General features: G+C 37.2%; 4 protein-coding genes across 6 annotated transcripts in view; 1 reads left to right on the top strand and 3 right to left on the bottom strand.

The window, feature by feature from the left end:
* LOC114534459 (AP-3 complex subunit beta-1-like) overlaps positions 1 to 19,312 on the top strand; it is a 68,485-nt gene that overhangs the window by 47,522 nt on the left and 1,651 nt on the right. Inside the window, exons 2-29 of one of the 3 annotated variants that reach the window (XM_028555902.1) lie at positions 9,509 to 9,574; positions 9,693 to 9,768; positions 10,406 to 10,480; positions 10,916 to 11,011; positions 11,210 to 11,305; positions 11,696 to 11,760; positions 11,851 to 11,917; positions 12,075 to 12,257; positions 12,600 to 12,779; positions 13,124 to 13,221; positions 13,471 to 13,525; positions 13,753 to 13,824; positions 13,932 to 13,994; positions 14,421 to 14,553; positions 14,675 to 14,727; positions 14,856 to 14,912; positions 15,007 to 15,117; positions 15,208 to 15,273; positions 15,831 to 15,938; positions 16,169 to 16,240; positions 16,477 to 16,555; positions 16,840 to 16,958; positions 17,076 to 17,154; positions 17,307 to 17,426; positions 17,942 to 18,114; positions 18,252 to 18,345; positions 18,449 to 18,573; positions 18,814 to 18,999. In XM_028555902.1, coding sequence (XP_028411703.1) covers positions 9,509 to 9,574; positions 9,693 to 9,768; positions 10,406 to 10,480; positions 10,916 to 11,011; positions 11,210 to 11,305; positions 11,696 to 11,760; positions 11,851 to 11,917; positions 12,075 to 12,257; positions 12,600 to 12,779; positions 13,124 to 13,221; positions 13,471 to 13,525; positions 13,753 to 13,824; positions 13,932 to 13,994; positions 14,421 to 14,553; positions 14,675 to 14,727; positions 14,856 to 14,912; positions 15,007 to 15,117; positions 15,208 to 15,273; positions 15,831 to 15,938; positions 16,169 to 16,240; positions 16,477 to 16,555; positions 16,840 to 16,958; positions 17,076 to 17,154; positions 17,307 to 17,426; positions 17,942 to 18,114; positions 18,252 to 18,345; positions 18,449 to 18,573; positions 18,814 to 18,999 — 2,767 coding nt within the window. Of the gene's footprint in view, positions 1 to 9,368; positions 9,575 to 9,692; positions 9,769 to 10,405; positions 10,481 to 10,915; positions 11,012 to 11,209; positions 11,306 to 11,695; positions 11,761 to 11,850; positions 11,918 to 12,074; positions 12,258 to 12,599; positions 12,780 to 13,123; positions 13,222 to 13,470; positions 13,526 to 13,752; positions 13,825 to 13,931; positions 13,995 to 14,420; positions 14,554 to 14,674; positions 14,728 to 14,855; positions 14,913 to 15,006; positions 15,118 to 15,207; positions 15,274 to 15,830; positions 15,939 to 16,168; positions 16,241 to 16,476; positions 16,556 to 16,839; positions 16,959 to 17,075; positions 17,155 to 17,306; positions 17,427 to 17,941; positions 18,115 to 18,251; positions 18,346 to 18,448; positions 18,574 to 18,813; positions 19,000 to 19,312 lie in introns of those variants that run through there. The other 2 variants (XM_028555903.1, XM_028555905.1) reach the window with 2 other exon arrangements.
* LOC114534465 (histamine N-methyltransferase A-like) lies at positions 2,341 to 3,379 on the bottom strand. Its single transcript, XM_028555911.1, has one exon. It carries the CDS (start codon positions 3,349 to 3,351, stop codon positions 2,464 to 2,466), a length of 888 nt encoding a protein of 295 aa, XP_028411712.1. The 5' UTR covers positions 3,352 to 3,379; the 3' UTR covers positions 2,341 to 2,463.
* Positions 4,475 to 5,855, bottom strand: LOC114534472 (histamine N-methyltransferase-like). The gene has a single exon (XM_028555918.1). It carries the CDS (start codon positions 5,746 to 5,748, stop codon positions 4,870 to 4,872), a length of 879 nt encoding a protein of 292 aa, XP_028411719.1. The 5' UTR covers positions 5,749 to 5,855; the 3' UTR covers positions 4,475 to 4,869.
* LOC114534464 (histamine N-methyltransferase-like) lies at positions 6,991 to 8,262 on the bottom strand. Its single transcript, XM_028555910.1, has one exon. The coding sequence runs from the start codon at positions 8,117 to 8,119 to the stop codon at positions 7,232 to 7,234; it is 888 nt and encodes a 295-aa protein (XP_028411711.1). The 5' UTR covers positions 8,120 to 8,262; the 3' UTR covers positions 6,991 to 7,231.

The following is a 19,312-nucleotide window of genomic DNA, read 5'->3' as shown; positions in this document are numbered from 1 at the left end:
CCGTCATTTTTCTCATTTTGAATATATTCATCAAGTTTGTGCTCGAATGTCGATGTGGATTGGTAAATCTCTACGCTCTTCTACCATGTCTTGAGCACATTGTCTTGGTTACTAGTTGCTAGTTATATTTTAACCAATAAAAATGGTCCAATAAATGAATATAAGGTAAACAAATTATCAACAAAAGAGATTGCATCTGCCCACGGCGTGCAAATTTTTTATCGTAAGCTACATGCGATTTTTTCGGTCCGAAATGCGATTGTTTCGGTTCGGTGATTGACGCTTAGGCTTGACTATTTTAATATATCCCACGAACTGTCATGCATTATAAAGGAAATTATACGCTGGCGGTCAAAAAGAACTGCTCAAAACAAGTTAAAATGCTCGCAAATGAAGTAAGTATAGACGAGTAAATATAGCCGGACTAGATTACACATGCTAAGCTATATGAAATATATACGAGTATAAATATAGACTAGATTACATGCTAAGCTTTATGAAGTATTAATATTTTGTTGAACCTCCTTCGCCCTTATAATTGATGACGGCCTTACACCGGCGTGGCATACTTTCTCAGTTTCTGTTATGGTGGTAATCTCAGCGGTCAAAAGAAATTCATCCTATGGACAGTCTTTACAGCAACCCATAAATCGTGAAACGCTTTATGAATTAATTCCTTCCTTGCACCCCTTGACATTGTCCCACAGATTTTCAATAGGGTTAAGGTCTTGTGACTGTGCAGGCCAATCCATTTCTGTCTCTCCCTCTTCCTGAAACCATTGTTTGACTATATCTTGGAAGTGGGGCAGGTTGCATTACATTATTGAGATATTTTTTATGGAATAAGAGAATTATCCAAAATGCCTATGAAGCTCTCTCCTATATTCGCTTCTTTTTTATGAATTTGTATCTAAACAGTTCTTTTTGACCGCTAGTGTACAATAAAAGATAGAATGTCACGATTCCTTTTACATACGGTAATAGCAACATTTGAGCAGTTTTTTACCGTCAGTGTATGTATCCAAGCCTGGCTGTAACAACAACCAATTTCAACGTCCCATGTCATGCCAGGTGATATGTTCCCATTAACTTTTGTATTTTTCACCATTCTACCATGCGTAATATAAATAAACAGAAGAACACCGCAGAAATTAGTGTTTATGGTTCACATTGTGCATTTCTGTATCGCTATCAAAGAGAAAACTATTGAATAACTTTAAAAAGTTTGGTTTTTCTTCGGAATACGCATTCTGCAATCTTTTGACAGCTCATCATACACATCTGACAGCTGTGTATACACAAGGTACACAAAGTATACACAAGGTTATTAATTCAGATGTCTCGTTTTTGCCGTGTGCAAGCTTTAAATCTTTTGTGCAAGACATATTTTGTTTAATATTTATAATTTTTTTTCTCACCAAGTTTGAAGCCTAAGTGATTGAGAATTGCGGCTATAGAGAAAGTCTATGCCAATTTCCGCGGTGTCAAACATGCAGAAGCGTTAAAACAAAACTTGTGTTAAAACACCACAAGAACAAGTTCGTCGTGGTCCGTTCATGATTTTATTGCAAATCATTTTTGTACACGATCATCAGGCGATCTGTCTTCATGCAAAATTCTTTTCCATCATCATAATTTGCGCTTGAATTAACCAATTTTTCGATTCGAATCGGCAAGTAGTTTGTAGCATCTGGAGCACTTTTTTGTCCTGGTTAGAAATTCGTTTAAAAATGTGGTGTCTTTTGGCATAGCCTGCGGCCGCATCGAGAATATTCATTATTCATGCGTTGCAAGATTACTTCTTGTTTTTCGGTCTGTTTCAAAATACAATGAAAGCTGTGACAGTGAGGCCAGAGACAACTGAAAATTTGACCACTATGCTTAGCCAATTGAGAGAATGAGAGGTTCGTTGTGAGGTCTTAGGCTATTTACTCTCTGTATTAATGAATGAAAAGATTGCATAAAATGCATTGACGTATATATTTAATTGAGCACAACTCTTCACCTGTCTCACTCACGACAGCTGGTTATCGGTCAGTCCAGCTTTAAAAAAACGTAAAAAAGATCCTGAGGTTAATGCGTTTCAAAAACCAATACCACAGCGCCTTTTCTAAGTGTGGTATTGCACACTTTTGAAGTATTGATAGCCAGTGTGCAGTATTGAATGTAAATGTGTGGTGCAGTACTGGTAAATATCGTCTTCAAAACAAGATGAGAATTGAGAAAGATTATATGAAGCCGGGAATAAAATATAATTGAATTTTGAAATATTGTGCCTGAAAATACATGTCATACAAATATCAATGTTCGTTATTTAACGACATCATATTACATGGAAAAGATTCGAATCTCAATGTTTTCAACAATATGGTGGCGGTCCGGTTCAAAATATAGGTTAAAACAAGATAATAACATCCAAGTTCGTTATATTTCGTTTATATTGCAAATCATCATTCCGATATTCTATTTGTGCACGACCAACAGAGTGTCAGTTTTCATGCAAAGGTGTTTTCCATCTTTCACCAAACTCGTGTTTTTGATCACTGCCAGAACTCTATCAACCAAACTTGCATCGGCATTCTTGCGAAAGTCGACTTCTTGAGTTATGAAGTCAAGAAGCAGGTCACCACTCTCTGATCCGACGAAAATTTCCGACACATCAATAGGATATTCGTTGAAAATTTCGTTAAACCTCCAGTGACATCTTTGAACGATTTCAATCATATTGGGTCTCTTTTTTTCAACGAGATTGGTCAATCTGTCACCAGATTTTCTTTCCAGCGCTATCTCAAACACCACTTGCTTGATTATCAACTCGTCAGCATACACGCAAAGAAGGCATCCCTCATCTCTTAATTGTTTATCCAAACAATGCAAAATAGCCTGTTTTTCGTCAAAATAGTAGATGCTGTGCACAAAGAGTATTAGGTCAAATTCTCTACTTGCGTTCTGCTCATTTTCAATGTATTCATCAAACGTTTGCTCACGAATGTCGACGTGGATTGGCAAATCTCGACGTGCTTTTACCGCTTCGCTGTATTGTTTGCACGAAGACGAATTCGGTTCAACCACTCGCAGATATATCGTCGTGTTTTGATCATCTGTGCTGTGCTTCTTCAATTCTTCGAGGAGGATTTCCACAAATTTCAAATCCATCTCTCCTGTTCCACCTCCGACACTAAGAATCTTGAACTCGCATTGCTTCTCAACGCTTGAATTAATCAGTTTCTCGATTCTAATCGGCAAGCATGTTTGCAGCATCTTCAGCACTTCTTCTTCCTGGTTACATTTTCTTTTAAAGACATTGTTTCTTTTTGAATAGCCTTCATCAGAATCGAGAATACTGATCATTTCGTGTTGCAATTGCTGCCTGTTTTTCGTTTTGTTTAACGATTAATGCGCCAGTCATAATCGCACATTTTATAAGAGAAAATCCGTTAGAAACTCCTAACTTCCTGTTGATTGACCAATCAGAATTGTTCTAGAAACAAAGGCAAGTTTAATTCCCGAGCCGGCGCGGAGCACCTTCCGAGGGTACAAATTCCGCTCGGATATTTACACCCACCATGTGAAAATGCGAAATCAAACTCGTCCGCATTATGCATTGGCCTCACGTCATGGACGGTCGTCTACGTTATGCGCATGCGCCAGTGTGAACTACTAAGAACACAAGTACAGCATTTGACATAATACATTTTATACACAGTATCTTCTACTGTAATAGCGTGACCTATTTATTTAATTTATTTATTTTTTATGCATACTTTAGCCCAATTGTTTGGGCGTAATATAAAACGACAAGCGTGCGAGCGTTAGCGATATAAACGTTCGTTTCTGGTTCTGTATGTGGGTTTGTACCAACTTGAGCACTTCTTCGTATTGGTTAGAACTTCTTTGAAAAACGTGGTGTCTTTTGGCATAGGCTGCATAGCCTTTGCCCGCATCGACAATCTGTATCAAAATGCAATTGAAACTGCGACAGCGAGGCGAGTTTTTTTTACAGTAATTAGCCTGTCTCAGACGTAATAACAACCATATGCAGTCCCACACATGATTATAAAAAAACATCTGAAAACATTATACGTGCGTAGAAAGTGCACGCGATTAGAAAATATTCAAGCATGAATTGAATTTGTACTTTTTTATGCGCCTTGTATCTTGACCACAAACGAGAGCTCTCCGCTATGGCCGAACCGAATTCAGAATGAAAGCAAGAACTATCAGTATTCGTCGACATATTTAACCAATTAAAAAAGCGCTCAGCTTACAGATCACATATAGTGTTCACAATGATTAGCTGAATACCATGAGAGGTCCGTTGTGAGGTCCTACTTTAGTACTCTGTGTATTTTCATAAAATAACTGCATAAAAAATGCGTTGGCACTCGACGACTTCACCGGCATGTGATGCTCGCGACAGGTAGTTGAATTACTCAGTTCGGCTTTAAAAAAACGCAAACATTTCTTGAGGTTAATGCGTTTCAAATCATCATTTACTACAGCGCGTATTTTAAGTCTAGTATAGTATTGTTTACACTTTATGCAGTGTTGATGATCAGTGTGGGTGTAGTGTGCAGTATTGGTAAATATCGTCTTCAAAACGCAATGAGAATTAAGGAAAATTATATGAAGCCGGCAGCAAAATAAAATTGAATTTTGAAGCAGTAATTGTGGCAAAATACATGTTACACAATTTCACAAATGTCAGTGTTCGTTATTTAAGACATCATATTTCAGATATCTGCGAAAGATTCAAATCTCAATGTTGACAACAATACTAGCGGCCTGTTCAAAATATAGGTTAAAACAAGACAGGAACTTGGAAGTTCGTCATATTTCTTTTATATTGCAAATCATCATTCCGATATTCTATTTGTGCACGACCAACAAAGTATCAGTTTTCATGCAAAGATATTTTCCATCTTTCACGAAGCTCGCGTTTTTTGTCACTGCCAGAACTCTATCAACCAAACTTGCATCGGCATTCTTGCGAAAGTCGACTTCATGGGTTATGAAGTCAAGAAGCAGGTCACCACTGTCTGATCCGACCACGATTTCAGACACATCAATACAATTTTGATGTGAATGTACTTCATACTTCCAGTCAAGTTTCTCAACGATTTCAATCAATTTCGGACCTTTTTTTTCGGTGAATTTTATCAACCTGTCATTAGATCGTCTCTCGATTTCAAATGATACTTGCTTCAGCATTCCCTCATCAGAATACATGAAAAAGAGACAACCCCGATCTTTCAATATCTCTTCCAAACAGTAAGGAATCGCTTTTTCCTCTTCAATAAAATAAATGCTGTGAATAAAATATATTATGTCAAATGCAATGCCTGCATTTTGCTCAATTTGAATATATTCATCAAAGGTTTGGGCTCGAATGTCGATGTGGATTGGCAAATCTCGACGCGCTTCTACGGCGTCGCTGAATTGTTTGCACGAAGATGAATTCGGTTCAACCACTCGCAGATATATCGTCGTGTTTTGATCATCAGAGCTGTGTTTCTTCAATTCCTCGAGTAGAATTTCCACAAACTTCAAATCAACGTCTCCTGTTCCACTGCCAACACTAAGAATCTTGAACTCGTGTTGTTTCTCAACGCTTGAATTAATCAATTTTTCGATTCGAATCGGCAAGTAGGTTTGTAGCGTCTGGAGCCCTTCTTCTTCTTGTTTACAATATCTTTTGAACACATTGTATCTTTTATAATAATATCCCTCATCTAGGATTCTCGCCATCGCCAAATGTACGTGTCTTGCAGCACTTGCAGTTGCAGGACACTTCTGAGTGTCCGAATTTATTATTTATGTGGTGCCATGCCACAATGCTGCGTAAAAAATTGCAATGTGCGTTGCAAGCAACAGCGAGACCTTAAATTCCGTAGCGTTTTCCGCGTTTTCCTTCCGGGTGGAGAATTTAACAACCCCCCTGCGTAGCTCGCGGGTCGCCTCCTAATACGGCCAATGCAACCTGCCTGTGCGGGCAGCTCATGTGTGATCGCACGTCGCCGCCAATGATGAGAGCCTTTGAGATTTGCATTCTGCATCGTTTTTTGCCGTTTTCACACTAGAGACGAATGATGCGTCTGAACGTATAATGCACCTTTAATATTTTTTGTATGCTTATTCGTCTTCAGTATAAAGACGGACAACAGACGCTTTATCCGTTTAGACGAAGTACTGTTGGTTATATCGGCGTCTCTGAGACGAAGAACTGAGCATTAAAAAGAAAAAGAAAATTACATGAAGAATGATTATTTATGCGGCAAAAAGAATGTACAAGCGCCGTTTCAGTATGACGAAATTTTCCGTGTTTCGTTTCCAACCCCGTATTTATACTAACAGACAGATGATGCGTCAAGACAAACTACCCAATCATATTCATCTAAATTGACGAACTATGTGGATAACTCGTCTTAAAGGAGGATCCGTTTTTTGCTTTCCCCAAGTTCGTCCAGACGGATAGTCCGTCTCTATTATAAATCGGGTCAATATATAGCTTGAAATGGTTGAACCGAATTCATCTTCGTGCAAAGAATTCAGTGACGCGTTAGAGGCGCGTCGAGATTTGCCAATCCACGTCAGCATTTGCGAAAAAACGTTTGAAGAATACATTCAAAATAAGCAAAACACAAGTAAAGCATTTGACATAATACATTTTATACACAGTATCTACTGTGTTGCCAAGGAGCAAGCTATTTTGCATTGTTCCGAAAACTAGTTGGAGGTGAAGGTGTCTCCTTTTGTGCTCAAGACAATTAGTTTTAATTGAGAATGGATGGATGAAAGAGACTTTTCTGTCCTATACGGTCTTTAGATAATTTTCCTGACTGGAAACCAGCCTTAGGAGCTGTTTAAATGAGAGTAATGAGAACGATAAAATGGAGCATTAAAGTCAAGACAATATATGTATAACAACCGAGAGGCAACAAAATATGAAATAGAATTTTGAAATATTGCGGCAAAATGCATGTATTACACAAATATCGTTGTTCGCTGTTTCAACGACAACACTGACCTTTCAGATTAAAGCAATTTTTAAAGGATCTTTTATTTTTAGCAAGTCATGGATTACCTCTAATACTTCGACGTGACAACGCACATTGCACTTAACGAAAATTAAAATCTCAGTTGATTCTTAGTTGAAACATGGGTTAAATCAAGATAAGAACTTGCAAGTTCGTTATATTTCGTTTATATTGCAAAACATCATTCCGATATTCTATTTGTTCACGACCAACAGCGTTTCAGTTTTCATGCAAAGGTGTTTTCCATCTTTTGTGAAGCTTTCGTTTTTTATCACTGCCAGAACTCTATCAACCAAACTTGCATCAGCATTCTTGCGAAAGTCGACTTTTTGAGTTATGAAGTCAAGAAGCAAGTCACCACTCTCTGATCCGACGAAGATTTCAGACACATCAAACGAATGTTCGTGTGAATGTACTTCATACTTCCTGCCACGTTTCTCGACGATTTCAATCAATTTGGGGCCTATTTTTTCGGCGAGGTTCACCAACTTGTCGTTAGGTCGTTTCTCTGGTGCCATTTCAAGCGCCACTTGTGTCATTATCGCCTCATCGGAATACACGAAGAAGAGACAACCCCTATCTTTCAATTGCTCTTCCAAACAGTACGAAATCGCTTTTTCCTCTTGAACAAAGTAAATGCTGTGAATAAATTGTATTATGTCAAATGTCGTGCTTGTGTTTTGCTCATTTTGAATGTATTCTTCAAAAGTTTGGCCTCGAATGTCGACGTGGATTGGCAAATCTCGACGAGCTTTTACGGCGTCGCTGAATTGTTTGCACGAAGATGAATTCGGTTCAACCACTCGCAGATATATCGTCGTGTTTTGATCATCAGAGCTGTGTTTCTCCAATTCCTCGAGTAGGATTTGCACAAATTTCAAATCAACGTCACCTTCTCCCCCTCCGACACTAAGAATCTTCAACTCGCATTGCTTCTCAACGCTTGAATTATTCAACTTTTCGATTCGAGTCAGAATGTGAGTTTGTAACATCTTGAGTACTTCTTCTTTTTCGTTACAACTTCTTTTGAAAATTTCGTGTCTTTTGCCATAGCCTTCGCCCGCATCAAGAATATTCTTCATCTTGTGGTGTTGTTGTTGTTGCGTGTTTCAGTGTTTCTTGTTTGTTCCAACGATTTCTGCGCCAGCCATAATCGCAAGTGTATTTATAAGAGAAACATTTTTGGGAAACTGCTAACTTCCTGTTGATGGACCAATCAGAATTTCCCAAGGAACAAGAGTAATTGGTCAAAGAAAACGCGATCTCAGTTTATAAGTCATTAAGAATTTTTCAATACGTTTTGCAATGCACTGTATGCGACTTTCGTGAACAACTTATATAGCTATTGAATATATATTTTTTGACACACTCTGAATGTGTGCACTCTTAAATAAATTGTGGTAAATTTCACATGAAAACCGCTTTCAAAGGATCTTTTGTGGGAAGTTCAAATCAATGGCAGCAATTAGTGGGCTCGTTATACCTGTGACTCTTCAACGTGTGAGCATACAACGTGAAAAACATAATCCAAAATTAATATCTGAATTGATACTTAAAAAAATAATTTAAAAGAGGACAAGAAAATGCAAATTTGTCGTAACTACATAGCTACATACTGTTTGTGCACGATCATGCAAAAGTTTTTTTCATTTGGAAGCTCGCGTTTTTTATCACTGCCAAAACTCTATCAACCAAACTTGCATATTAGCATTCTTGCGAAAGTCGACTCATTAAATTGTAAAGGTCATGGATCAATCAGTTTTTCGATTCGAGTCGGCAAGCATGTTTATAGCAACTTCAGACTTATTGTTGGTTACATTTTCTACGCATAAACTTTTACCCCGTTAATCCGTTATAATAACTTTCTAAGTTAAAACTTAGTAATCGACTATTACTTTGTAGACTTCTTTTTTAGGTGAAGTATTTTTCACCTGTTTCATTATTAATAGCCAAATATTTCTACTAAAACCCAAGGAAAACTAGAAGCACCAGCTCCCCTTCCCAACCATCCAGTTTAATAGTTTATCCGAAGTGGCGGGAAAGATTAGAACTAGTTGTCAAATCAAAATCCATTTTTCGGTTGAAACAAGTTAAAATCTTTTGAAATATACTTTATTTCGGTTTAAAATTTATGTCTGAGGTATAAGTTCTTATAACTAAACGTAATCACACAATTTCGACTGGTTCCATAAAGAATAACACAAGATAAAATTGATTAAATACTGCAGAATAGGAGTTTATTTTGACAAACTTTCTGAGCGCTGATTGGCTGCGAGCCTGCGGCTGCTGTGTTGAGTCAGTTCCGCCAAAATTATGCGCCATACGTTTTTCTCGCTAGTACTCAGGTCTCATTTCCCGCGACTATGCGCGGCCGCCATCAAATTTATATATTATTTGATCTTTGAAACGGGATTCGTGCTCGACTTACGAGCCTTCAAAGATTAATTTTTCTTTTAAATAATGGCTTATAGCATCGACCAAGATCCAGATGTGGGGGAATCGTCTTCGGGGAGGATTTTCGCTGGGAAATTCAAACGGTAGGTGCTCGAAATCTGCTCTATTTCGACAGAAAGTGTTGCCATTCTTGGGATGATGTGGCAATACTTGAAATTTGCGAATCAAATGTACTTATTTCGACTGTATTGTTTCGCTTAGCAATGCCGATCTAAACGAACTTCTGGACAGCAGTAAAGACAGAGATAAATTGGAGGCTATGAGACGTATAATTGAGGTAAGTAAGTGCCATTTTATTTTATTTTCGCATTTAAAAAATTTGTATTTTCGTATCAAAATATCCTCACATGATCCAAAGTGAATGAAGTGCACGTGACTTTTGGTGTTGCAAAATTCTTCCCTTCTTTTTTCGAAACCGACCGAAGTAATTGTACCTAAGCATGCAAATATAGGATAGTTTCGTTTTTATTGAAAGTGATTAGTGCTTTTAAAAACAACATTATATATTAGTGTGTTTGATGTCATGCATGAGTTAACGAGTGATTAGAGAATATAATATAATTGCATTAATAAGATATTGTCAGATAGTTATAGTTGTATATAAGGCATTGATATGACTTTGTTTTGGTAACAATAAAAGTTTTTTTATTACATCTTAAGTACTTTGAACTGGTACAGTATGCAAATAATTTTATGTATGTAGATAATGAAAGATCAAAGTATCATTTTGAATTGTAGACAAATAGTGTGAAGTCACAAAAAAACAACAATTCCTCAGGGCATTTCCAGGGACTTCTTGAATTTCATAACTTGCTTTCATGTTGTTATAATCAGAACTGCTGCATAGAACCAACATGACTTTCCCTTAAAACATATCTAGTCACTTTTTCTCTAAATTTTTGTTTCGTTTTCAGAATGTTTCAAGTGGCAAGGATGTTTCAAACATGTTTGCATCTGTTGTCAAGAATGTTGTTTCAAAAAATCCTGAGGTAATTGATCATCCCCCCATTAAAAATAATTTTGAGCTAGAAAAATTTATCAGTTTTGTGGCATCCACTCTTCACATCTTACAATGCTGTTTTTTGTAACCAATATTTGAATTTAAGCTCTTTCCAGCCATTCAGATGAGTTTTCCTAGTTCAAAATTTAGTTCTGTAGGGAAGTAGTGTAAAAAATACCAAGTACCAATACCAAATACCAAGTAGTTTCTAAGATAGTGGAGAAATTTAGCAAACACAACATGATATGGTGTGATGACTGTGTTCTGTCTATCTATGGTTATGATTATGGCATTTTCATGGTGTCTTAGGCATCACATTGTGTTTGCCAAATTTCGCTAGTTGGTACAGCAATGTTACAGTAGTCTACGTACTGGCACATTGAGGTATAGTATACGTGTAACTCATGTTTGGCTGTTTGGTTAGATCAAGAAGCTGGTGTATGTTTACTTGGTACGATATGCAGAAGAACAGCAGGATTTGGCATTGCTCTCCATAAGCACCTTCCAAAAAGCTCTTAAGGTAAAGATTAGCTGGTGTACAATGAGAACTGGCATTTGCTAGGATAGGTTTGGTTGTAAGCTGGGATATTTTATGATATCTTGTTCATTAATGTGGTTCGCCTCACTAATAAATATTTCAAGTGCATTAATGTGCATTAGTGCATTATGTGTCCCATCCTGCTAAGAATGTGTGAATTGATTATCCATTGTTTGAAAGGATCCCAACCAGTTAATCAGAGCAAGCGCCTTACGAGTGTTGTCAAGTATCCGTGTTTCAATTATTGTGCCAATCATGATGTTGGCCATCAAAGAGGTACGTATAACACAAGGCTTTTGTGGCATTTGCCTGCCAGTTGATGAATACTGCATTAATAAACAAACAAAAAAGAACTATCATTCAATGCAGTCCTTTGTGTAAAAAGTTAGCAGCTGAATTCCATGTCAAATGAGGATTTCTGTAGAAATTGTTGAAATTCCTATCATATTTCATTTGATTGAATCAGACCACGCTTGTTTTACATAACTATTGAAGAATAATCCTTATGTACTGTAAACATTAAACTAGCAAAGCAAAAATTGCAGAATTGCATGCAGCCATTTTTGCTTGTTTTTTAGTTTCATTTGAAGTCACACAAACATATTCTAATAGTGTACAACATAACCACAACACCGTGACTCAAAGGCCATTCATTCTATATTTCAGGCAGTGACAGACATGTCTCCATTTGTTCGAAAGACTGCCTGCCATGCCATTCCAAAACTTTATAGGTGAGTTAAGACCACACATTCAAAGGTGTGCAAGTTTGTCAAATATCTCTTTGGCAATAATGTGAAATTATAATAAAATTTCATTTTTAGCCTTGATCCAGAACTAAAAGAGCCGCTGGTGGAAGTGATAGAAAAATTGCTAAAGGATAAGACAACAGTGAGTGTTTTAACACAAATGTTTTCGGTATTTTTGCCTCATTTTTTGACCAAGATAAAATGAGGCTGACATCTTGGAGATATTTTGGGCGTTATTTTGAGCCCTGACACAATCCTGCTCGCAATTGAAGAGTTTAAATTTCTTTTTATTTGTTTAGCTTGTTTCTGGGAGTGCTGTCATGGCATTTGAAGAATTGTGCCCTGATCGAATCGACCTCATTCACAAGAATTATCGTAAATTGTGCAATCTATTGGTGGACATTGATGAATGGGGACAGTCAGCTGTAATCCATATGTTGACAAGATATGCCAGGTCACAGTTTCTCGATCCTAACAAAGCGGTAAGAAGTTCTTAATTTGACAGCCTCACACCCAGGCACTTTAGTGGAAAGACATTTAATGTTCCATTCAGCTATTATATAGAGGTCAGCTGAGAAAAATCGAGCGTGTATGGGGTGCTTAGGCTAAACAAAACGACCCCAAAACTCCAGTGTGCTGGTGTTCACCTCTTTCAGCTGACCTCTATATAATACCTGAATGTAATGTTATTAGTAACTTAAAGTCACCTTGAAGTCATCACAATTTGCTTCATTGCAATTTGAAATCATTTTAATTTTTCCAGTTGCAGAAGGTTGTTTTAATGTTTTGCCTGACAATCATTGTACTCTATCTTGACCTGTCAGGATCTTGAAAATGAGAAATTCTACCCGGAATCTGATGGTAGTCAGGATGAAGATGATGATGATGATGATGACGACGATAATAACGAAAAGACAGAAAAGAAGAAACCTTATATTATGGATCCTGATCATCGTTTGTTGCTGAGAGTCACTAAACCCTTGTTACAGAGCAGAAATGCTGCGGTGAGTTTTGAATAACCTGCGTGTGTTCTTTTGCAATGTTTGTTGTAAAAAAAGTTATTTTTACATGCATATGTGCAATATGTTATGTTGTTCTGATCCATGTAATGGCAATAACTCATCATGCCTGCTTCTTCTGTTAAAAAATGGACATCTGACTTGAACTTTTCGTTCAGACCTTATTTCTAATTCTTTCGAAACCTCAAATGCTTTGAGGAGTACCTTTCATGGTAGCACCTTTCTGTTTTAGTTGGATCGTGTGACTGACTCGTTTTAGTCTGCCTGTGCACCTGGACTAAGGCACTTGTGAAAGAAATTCATTTTTGTTATGATTGTAAATGTCTTAGGTTGTGATGGCAGTGGCCAGGTTGTACCATCACTGTGCTCCTGCCAGTGAGGTTGGTGTCGTGACAAGAGCTTTGGTGAGGTTGCTTAAAGGTCACAGGTAAACTAATGAATCTTTTACCAAAGCATACAAATTAACCAATATGAATTTTCTGAATAATTCTATACTATAAAAAACGATCAAGGTCAATTTTTTAATGCTTAATATTAATAATTAATTGAATAGTTGTGAATGTGACTTTCACCCACTCACTTCTTTTTTTATACAAGCTTTACCCTAGTATTTCACTTGATGTGATCTTTAAGATTCAGTGACATTAAAAAATAACTGTGAGACTATATTTTGCAGGGAAGTGCAATATGTTGTTTTGAGTAATATAGCAACTCTCTCAGCAACAAGAAAGGTATTTTAATTTGAGAAAACCTTTATGGACTTTAGTAAAATTTTCACAATAACTATTTGATAAACCAGCAACAACTTTGTTTATTTACGTTGGTATCAGGTGTACCTTGCTATTTCCAATTAACCCTTTCATAAATATATTTTTATTTACAATTGTTTTGTCAATTAAAGCATGTAATAGTAGCTCCAAAGACAATCCAAGCCAATCTAACTGTCATATTTCCTTAGGGAATGTTTGAGTCACATTTGAAAAGTTTTTTTGTCCACTCCAATGATTCCTCGCATATCAAGACACTAAAGGTTAGTTTCATAACTTTTTACCAAAGATAAACTCCCCCCTGGTTCTCTTCTGAGGGTGCCAGCCTCTTGCTGATCTTGTATCTTACTACATGTATCTTATATTTTAGCTGGAGATAATGACAAATATTGCGTCCGAAACCAATATAACAATTTTACTACGAGAATTTCAGGTCAGTAAATACAAATACACTTAATTAAAAATTCCTAAAACATTGCAAAACCATTAGCATGTTGTATGAAGTCTGAATGCAAACGTATCATATATACTGGTGGTATTTCGTATTGAAAAGCTCATAGAATTTACAAGCTTGTGACGTTTAGAGTTCAAAAATTTTCAGGAAGACTTAAATTTATAAGCTGTGTATGCAAATGTGGTGCAGTTGGTGCCTTGACAGAGTTGTGAGCTTTTCATAAATTGAAATATACATTCCTTATAATTATCATGTTTTCACTACTTTGGAGAAACTGAAAATAGATTTTGTTTATGTTTATCTGGAAGGAAAATGTGGTTTTGTGCATGTTCTAACTTGTGATGCTTACATGAAGTATGAGCATTGAGAACATTTTCAACATGTATTTTTTATGTGAAAACGTAGACCTACATCAATAACGCAGACAAGCAGTTTGTGGCTTCAACGATACAGGCAATAGGACGCTGTGCTTCAAACATCCCTGAAGTCACAGATACGTGTTTAGCTGGTTTGGTGAAATTATTGTCGAATAGAGATGGTAAGTTTGCTTTTTGGAAACTGGACTAAACTACCCTCTATTTTGAGATGTCTACCAGTATCTTCATTTTGTTCTCTTTATTTGGAAAGTTGACTATCTTTATCAACATTGTATTGTCTAGAAACTGTTGTTGCTGAAAGTGTGGTCATGATTAAAAAACTTCTGCAACTAAAGGTCATTATATGTCTTAGTTTTTTCATATATGTTTGACTTTTGAATATACAGTATGCTTGTGGGCTTGTCAAATAAATTGTTTGAGATCTTGTGTGATCATTTCGCAGTAAAATAAATTTTCATTGCAGCATAAAGACAAGTCTCAAATTATAACACAAATGGCAAAGATATTGAATAAAATTACAGTAAGTATTGTGTTTGTTTTTTCCTAATTTTGTGCTTTTTTGGTAACAAGAGAAACAGTAATAATGATGTTGTTTCTTTTGCACATTGCTCTAGGTTCCTATGGCAAGAGCAAGCATCTTGTGGTTGGTTGGTGAATATGCTGAACGCGTTCCCAAGCTCGCACCAGATGTTTTGAGGATGGCCGCTAAAACTTTCATTAAAGAGGTCAGTCTCTAGCAAACAAACTAACCGTCCTAGCCTTCGTATACCATCACAACAGCAAAACTAAGCCAGGGTCTTTTGCATTTGTTTTAGGAGGATATAGTGAAGTTGCAAATAATAAACTTAGGTGCAAAGTTAATATTAGTTAATCCTACACAGGTAAGATGTTTAATAGTATTAGCAGCATTTCTGACCTAGCAGCATTTGAGAGACAAACAACTCCCTCTTTCTTAAAGACGCACGTCTCTCTCCAATTCTCAGGCCTCCACTTTCTTATATCAACCAATTCTCCAATTCCATTTTTCCAAACAACTCCCTCTTTCTAAAAGAGGCACCTCTCTCAAATTCTCAGGCCTCCACTCTCTAATACCGACCCATTCTCCAATTCCATTTTTACAAACAACTCTCTCTCTAAAAAAGAGACACCTCTCCAATTCTCAGGCCTTTACTCTCCAAAAGCGACCCATTCTCCAATTCCTTTTTATACAAACAACTATCTCTCTCTAATAGACACACCTCTCTCCAATTCTCTTGCCTCTATTCTCTAATATACCACCACCCTTATTTCCAATACTGATATCTCTTTTGATATGAACACCATCATTTTTCATACAAACACGCTCTTCTAGTAGTTCTTTCTCTAATACAGACTCTGGCTGCGCCCCATAAATTATACTTATCTCGGTCTATTCCAAACTATCGTTTTACCTCCACAGACACAACAACTCTGTCAATACGTGCTAAATCTTGCCAAGTATGATCAAAGTTACGACATCAGAGATCGTGCTCGCTTTCTTCGACCCATTGTTTTCCCTGGAGAGAAGGTTAGCACTGTACACCTAATTTCACTAGGAACACGTCAAAGTAACCCGTGGGATAGATTTGAATCAAACATGATTTTTAACATGCCCAGCAATCATCAGACGGGGATTTAGGACGGGGATCGTTTCAGCCCACTTAGGCGCTTGCTCAAGAAGTAAGGACTACGCATGATCGAGTTTAAGCGGTACAAGGCGCTTCTAGCGGGCTCAAAGTCGTATCTTCTCATTCCTAGACGTTGTTGGCCTTGTGCTTAGAACAGCTTGAAGCTCGAAGGCAAAATGAGAGTTTCGATTCTAACTGCACGGTACGCCATGACTTGTGCACTAGAATTCAATTATTGCGCCTAATAAAATGTAAACAAAACGTCCAACCCGCACTAACAAGACGCATACATTTCATACGTTTCACCCGATAACCATTTACAAGCGCATAAAATGCGAACAAATAGGCAGGGTATACATACCTTTGGTAAGAGGCTATCTGTGGACTTCGTAATTGTGCACTGCAAGATAATTTAGGTTCGACCGTATCGCGTTTTAGACTGGTCAGCTTGTCAAACACTCCAAAAAGATTTTGTTGGCATCCAAGCCTCCTCCAGCTTTGGAGTCTGTTTTTAAAGGTATTTTAGTTTTCTTAGAAACTTTAGACGAACCCATCAGGCAAGTGTAAAAACTATATAAGAACAGTGTGAAAATGAAACGAGTTATCCCGGCTACGCGAGGTGAAAACTGCATGATTGACTGCATGTGATGCGCTTTTTACCTCGCCTAGCCGGGATAACTCGCTTCAAGTAAACATGCCCTAAAGCTGATATAAATCCTGTGGACCTGTATGTTCATTTAAGAACCGGTGTGCAGTAGGTACAACTACAAAAATCAACTCTCAATAATTTCTATTTTCTAGATCACGGCGAATTTATGGTTGGTTCTCTTTCCCATATATTAAATGCAAGAGCGTCTGGTTATCAGGAACTTCCAGAGTTTCCCGAGGTGCCTCCTGATCCCTCGGTTAGAAATGTCGAGGTATGCACGAGTTCTATGGCAAAGCCCAAAAAAAACCCCGAAAATATGCCCTCTGTTAAGAGCAATATGCATGGCACAAAATGAAAAGTATTTTAAATTTTTTGGCGGGGTTTCCAGGTTGAACCAATATGGGAGAAAAAGACACATACTCGATCTAAGAAGAAGTCTTCATTTTACTCAAGTGAATCCGAATCAGGTTAGTGTGATTGTATGTGGTTTTATTTCTGAGTTCAAAAAGCATGGAAGTAGTGAAAAAAGCATCACTCGAAAGAGTGATGCACAACTTTTTTTTCACAACTTTTTTTTCTTTCTTTCAAAGTTAATTGCGTATTTTGCATTTATCTTAAGGTTCTGAATCTGGATCTGGCAGTGGTAGTGAAAGTGGAAGCGAAACTGAAAGTGGAAGTGAGGAAGTTAGCGATAGTGAAAGCAAGTCGTCCATGGAATCATTACCTGGCACTGAAACTGGTAGATTGTTTCTCTTTTTAGGCTTGGTTTCATGTGACAGACGTGTTGTCGAGTTTGTTGCTGTTGTTTACCATTGTTGATGTTGTTTACCATTGTTGATGTTGTGTGCCACTGTTCACGTTGTTTGAAACTGTTGATATTGTTTACAACGATTGTTGCTGTTGTTTACCATTGTTGATGTTGTTTACCATTGTTGATGTTGTGTGCCACTGTTCACGTTGTTTGAAACTGTTGATATTGTTTACAATGATTGTTGTTGTTGTTTACCATTGTTGATGTTGTTTACCATTGTTGATGTTGTTTGTCACTGTTCACGTTGTTTGTCACCGTTAATATTGTATACAACCATTGTTGTTGTTTGCTACTGTTTTGGTGTTTACAACTCTTGATGTTGTTTGTCATTGTTGATGTTATTCATTTGTTACTGTGGGTTAATCTGTTCAAAGAGAATAGGTAATATAAATTCATTTCTTAGAGAGACAGTTAAAAATGATTTATTATTCCACCTCTCATAGAGTCTCAACAAAGCGATGACGAATATGACAATGATATAGTCGTGAGGAAGAAATTAGAAAGTCGAAGTAGTATTGAGTCAAAAACAAGCGAAGAAGATTCTGACAGCGACATTGAAACTTCGGAAAACGAGTCTACAGAGAGCGAGGAAGAGAAAGAAACACTGGTTAAAAAGGTTTGGTAAAATTTTAACAAATATCACCATCCAACTCTTTTAGCTCTTAAACCTTCTTTCTCAATGTAGCCGAAGAACACATTCATGAGTGTTTATACGAGCAACTTCATAAACACCACGTTTTGTTCACTTCATAGGCTGAGAAATTCGAAAAGACGAAACCTAAAGCTGCCAAACAGGTGGAACCCAGACCAAGCTCGACAGATCAGTTGCTCATCTTTGATGAAGAAGGTACAGTATATTGGACGTATTTTAACAGACAGTAGCCGGAGCAAAGATAGAGAGAGGGCAGCGGTCAGGGCTAGGCCTAATTACTGAATCTCTGTACTTTCAGTGGCACCCATCGTGAATGGTACATCGAATACACATAACTCTGTTCTGTCACCTTCACTTATCGATGATATGAAGACCTTATCGCTTGGTGTTACCACCAATGGACCTACCCCCGTTGTACAGAATGTAAGTCAGTTCATTCTTCAAAGGATTTTTTATTCGGTTGCCCATCATTCGTTTGCATCTTGACTTATATGCCCTCACGACGAAGCCTTATATCAAATCGTCAACAACTGGTGAATTTGATAGAACTTGAATAATTGAACTCAAGGACTAACTGGACTGAATTCTACAACTATTTCAATATCGTAGTGTATAGTTTATATTAGTAAGCATTCATAACTCTAACTTTTTTCTCCTTTTTAGGTTGTAACGGACTTCTCAAAGTTGACCTCGCATGAACTACTGAATAAGATAACTGGTCAAGGATTACAAGCTCAATATAAATTTTCTCGTAGTCCCTGTATATTTTCAACAACTATGGTCGCGGTGGAAGTGACCTTCGTTAATAATAGTGGCTCGGTTATTGAAAATATTCGTATAGGAGAGAAAGTAAGTCGAGGTGTTTTTATACATCCAGAAGACACAAATCTTGGATATTGAAGTAGTATAATTCTCCCTGCTCTAGTATAACTATTCAAAGTCGGTCTGAAACGTTTGATAAAATCTTGAAAAACTTGCTTCTGATGTTACATTGTAAAGTTTTCGATGGCATCAGTACTATAATTACACAGGCAATATAACATATCTTTAATATGTATTCTGGTTAGTTACAAAAATCACATTTTACTTCTCTGAATAGCCGGTCGTCAAAATTTTTGAACGTGCCCCTGGCCCCACTCCCTTCCAAATGGATCGCATTTGT

This window comes from Dendronephthya gigantea, unplaced genomic scaffold, assembly GCF_004324835.1.
Source record: "Dendronephthya gigantea isolate DGI-Jeju-01 unplaced genomic scaffold, DenGig_1.0 000102F, whole genome shotgun sequence".
Lineage (NCBI taxonomy): Eukaryota > Metazoa > Cnidaria > Anthozoa > Malacalcyonacea > Nephtheidae > Dendronephthya > Dendronephthya gigantea.
The sequence above is the reverse complement of the archived record's forward strand: the minus strand, read 5'-3'. Positions and strand labels throughout refer to the sequence as shown.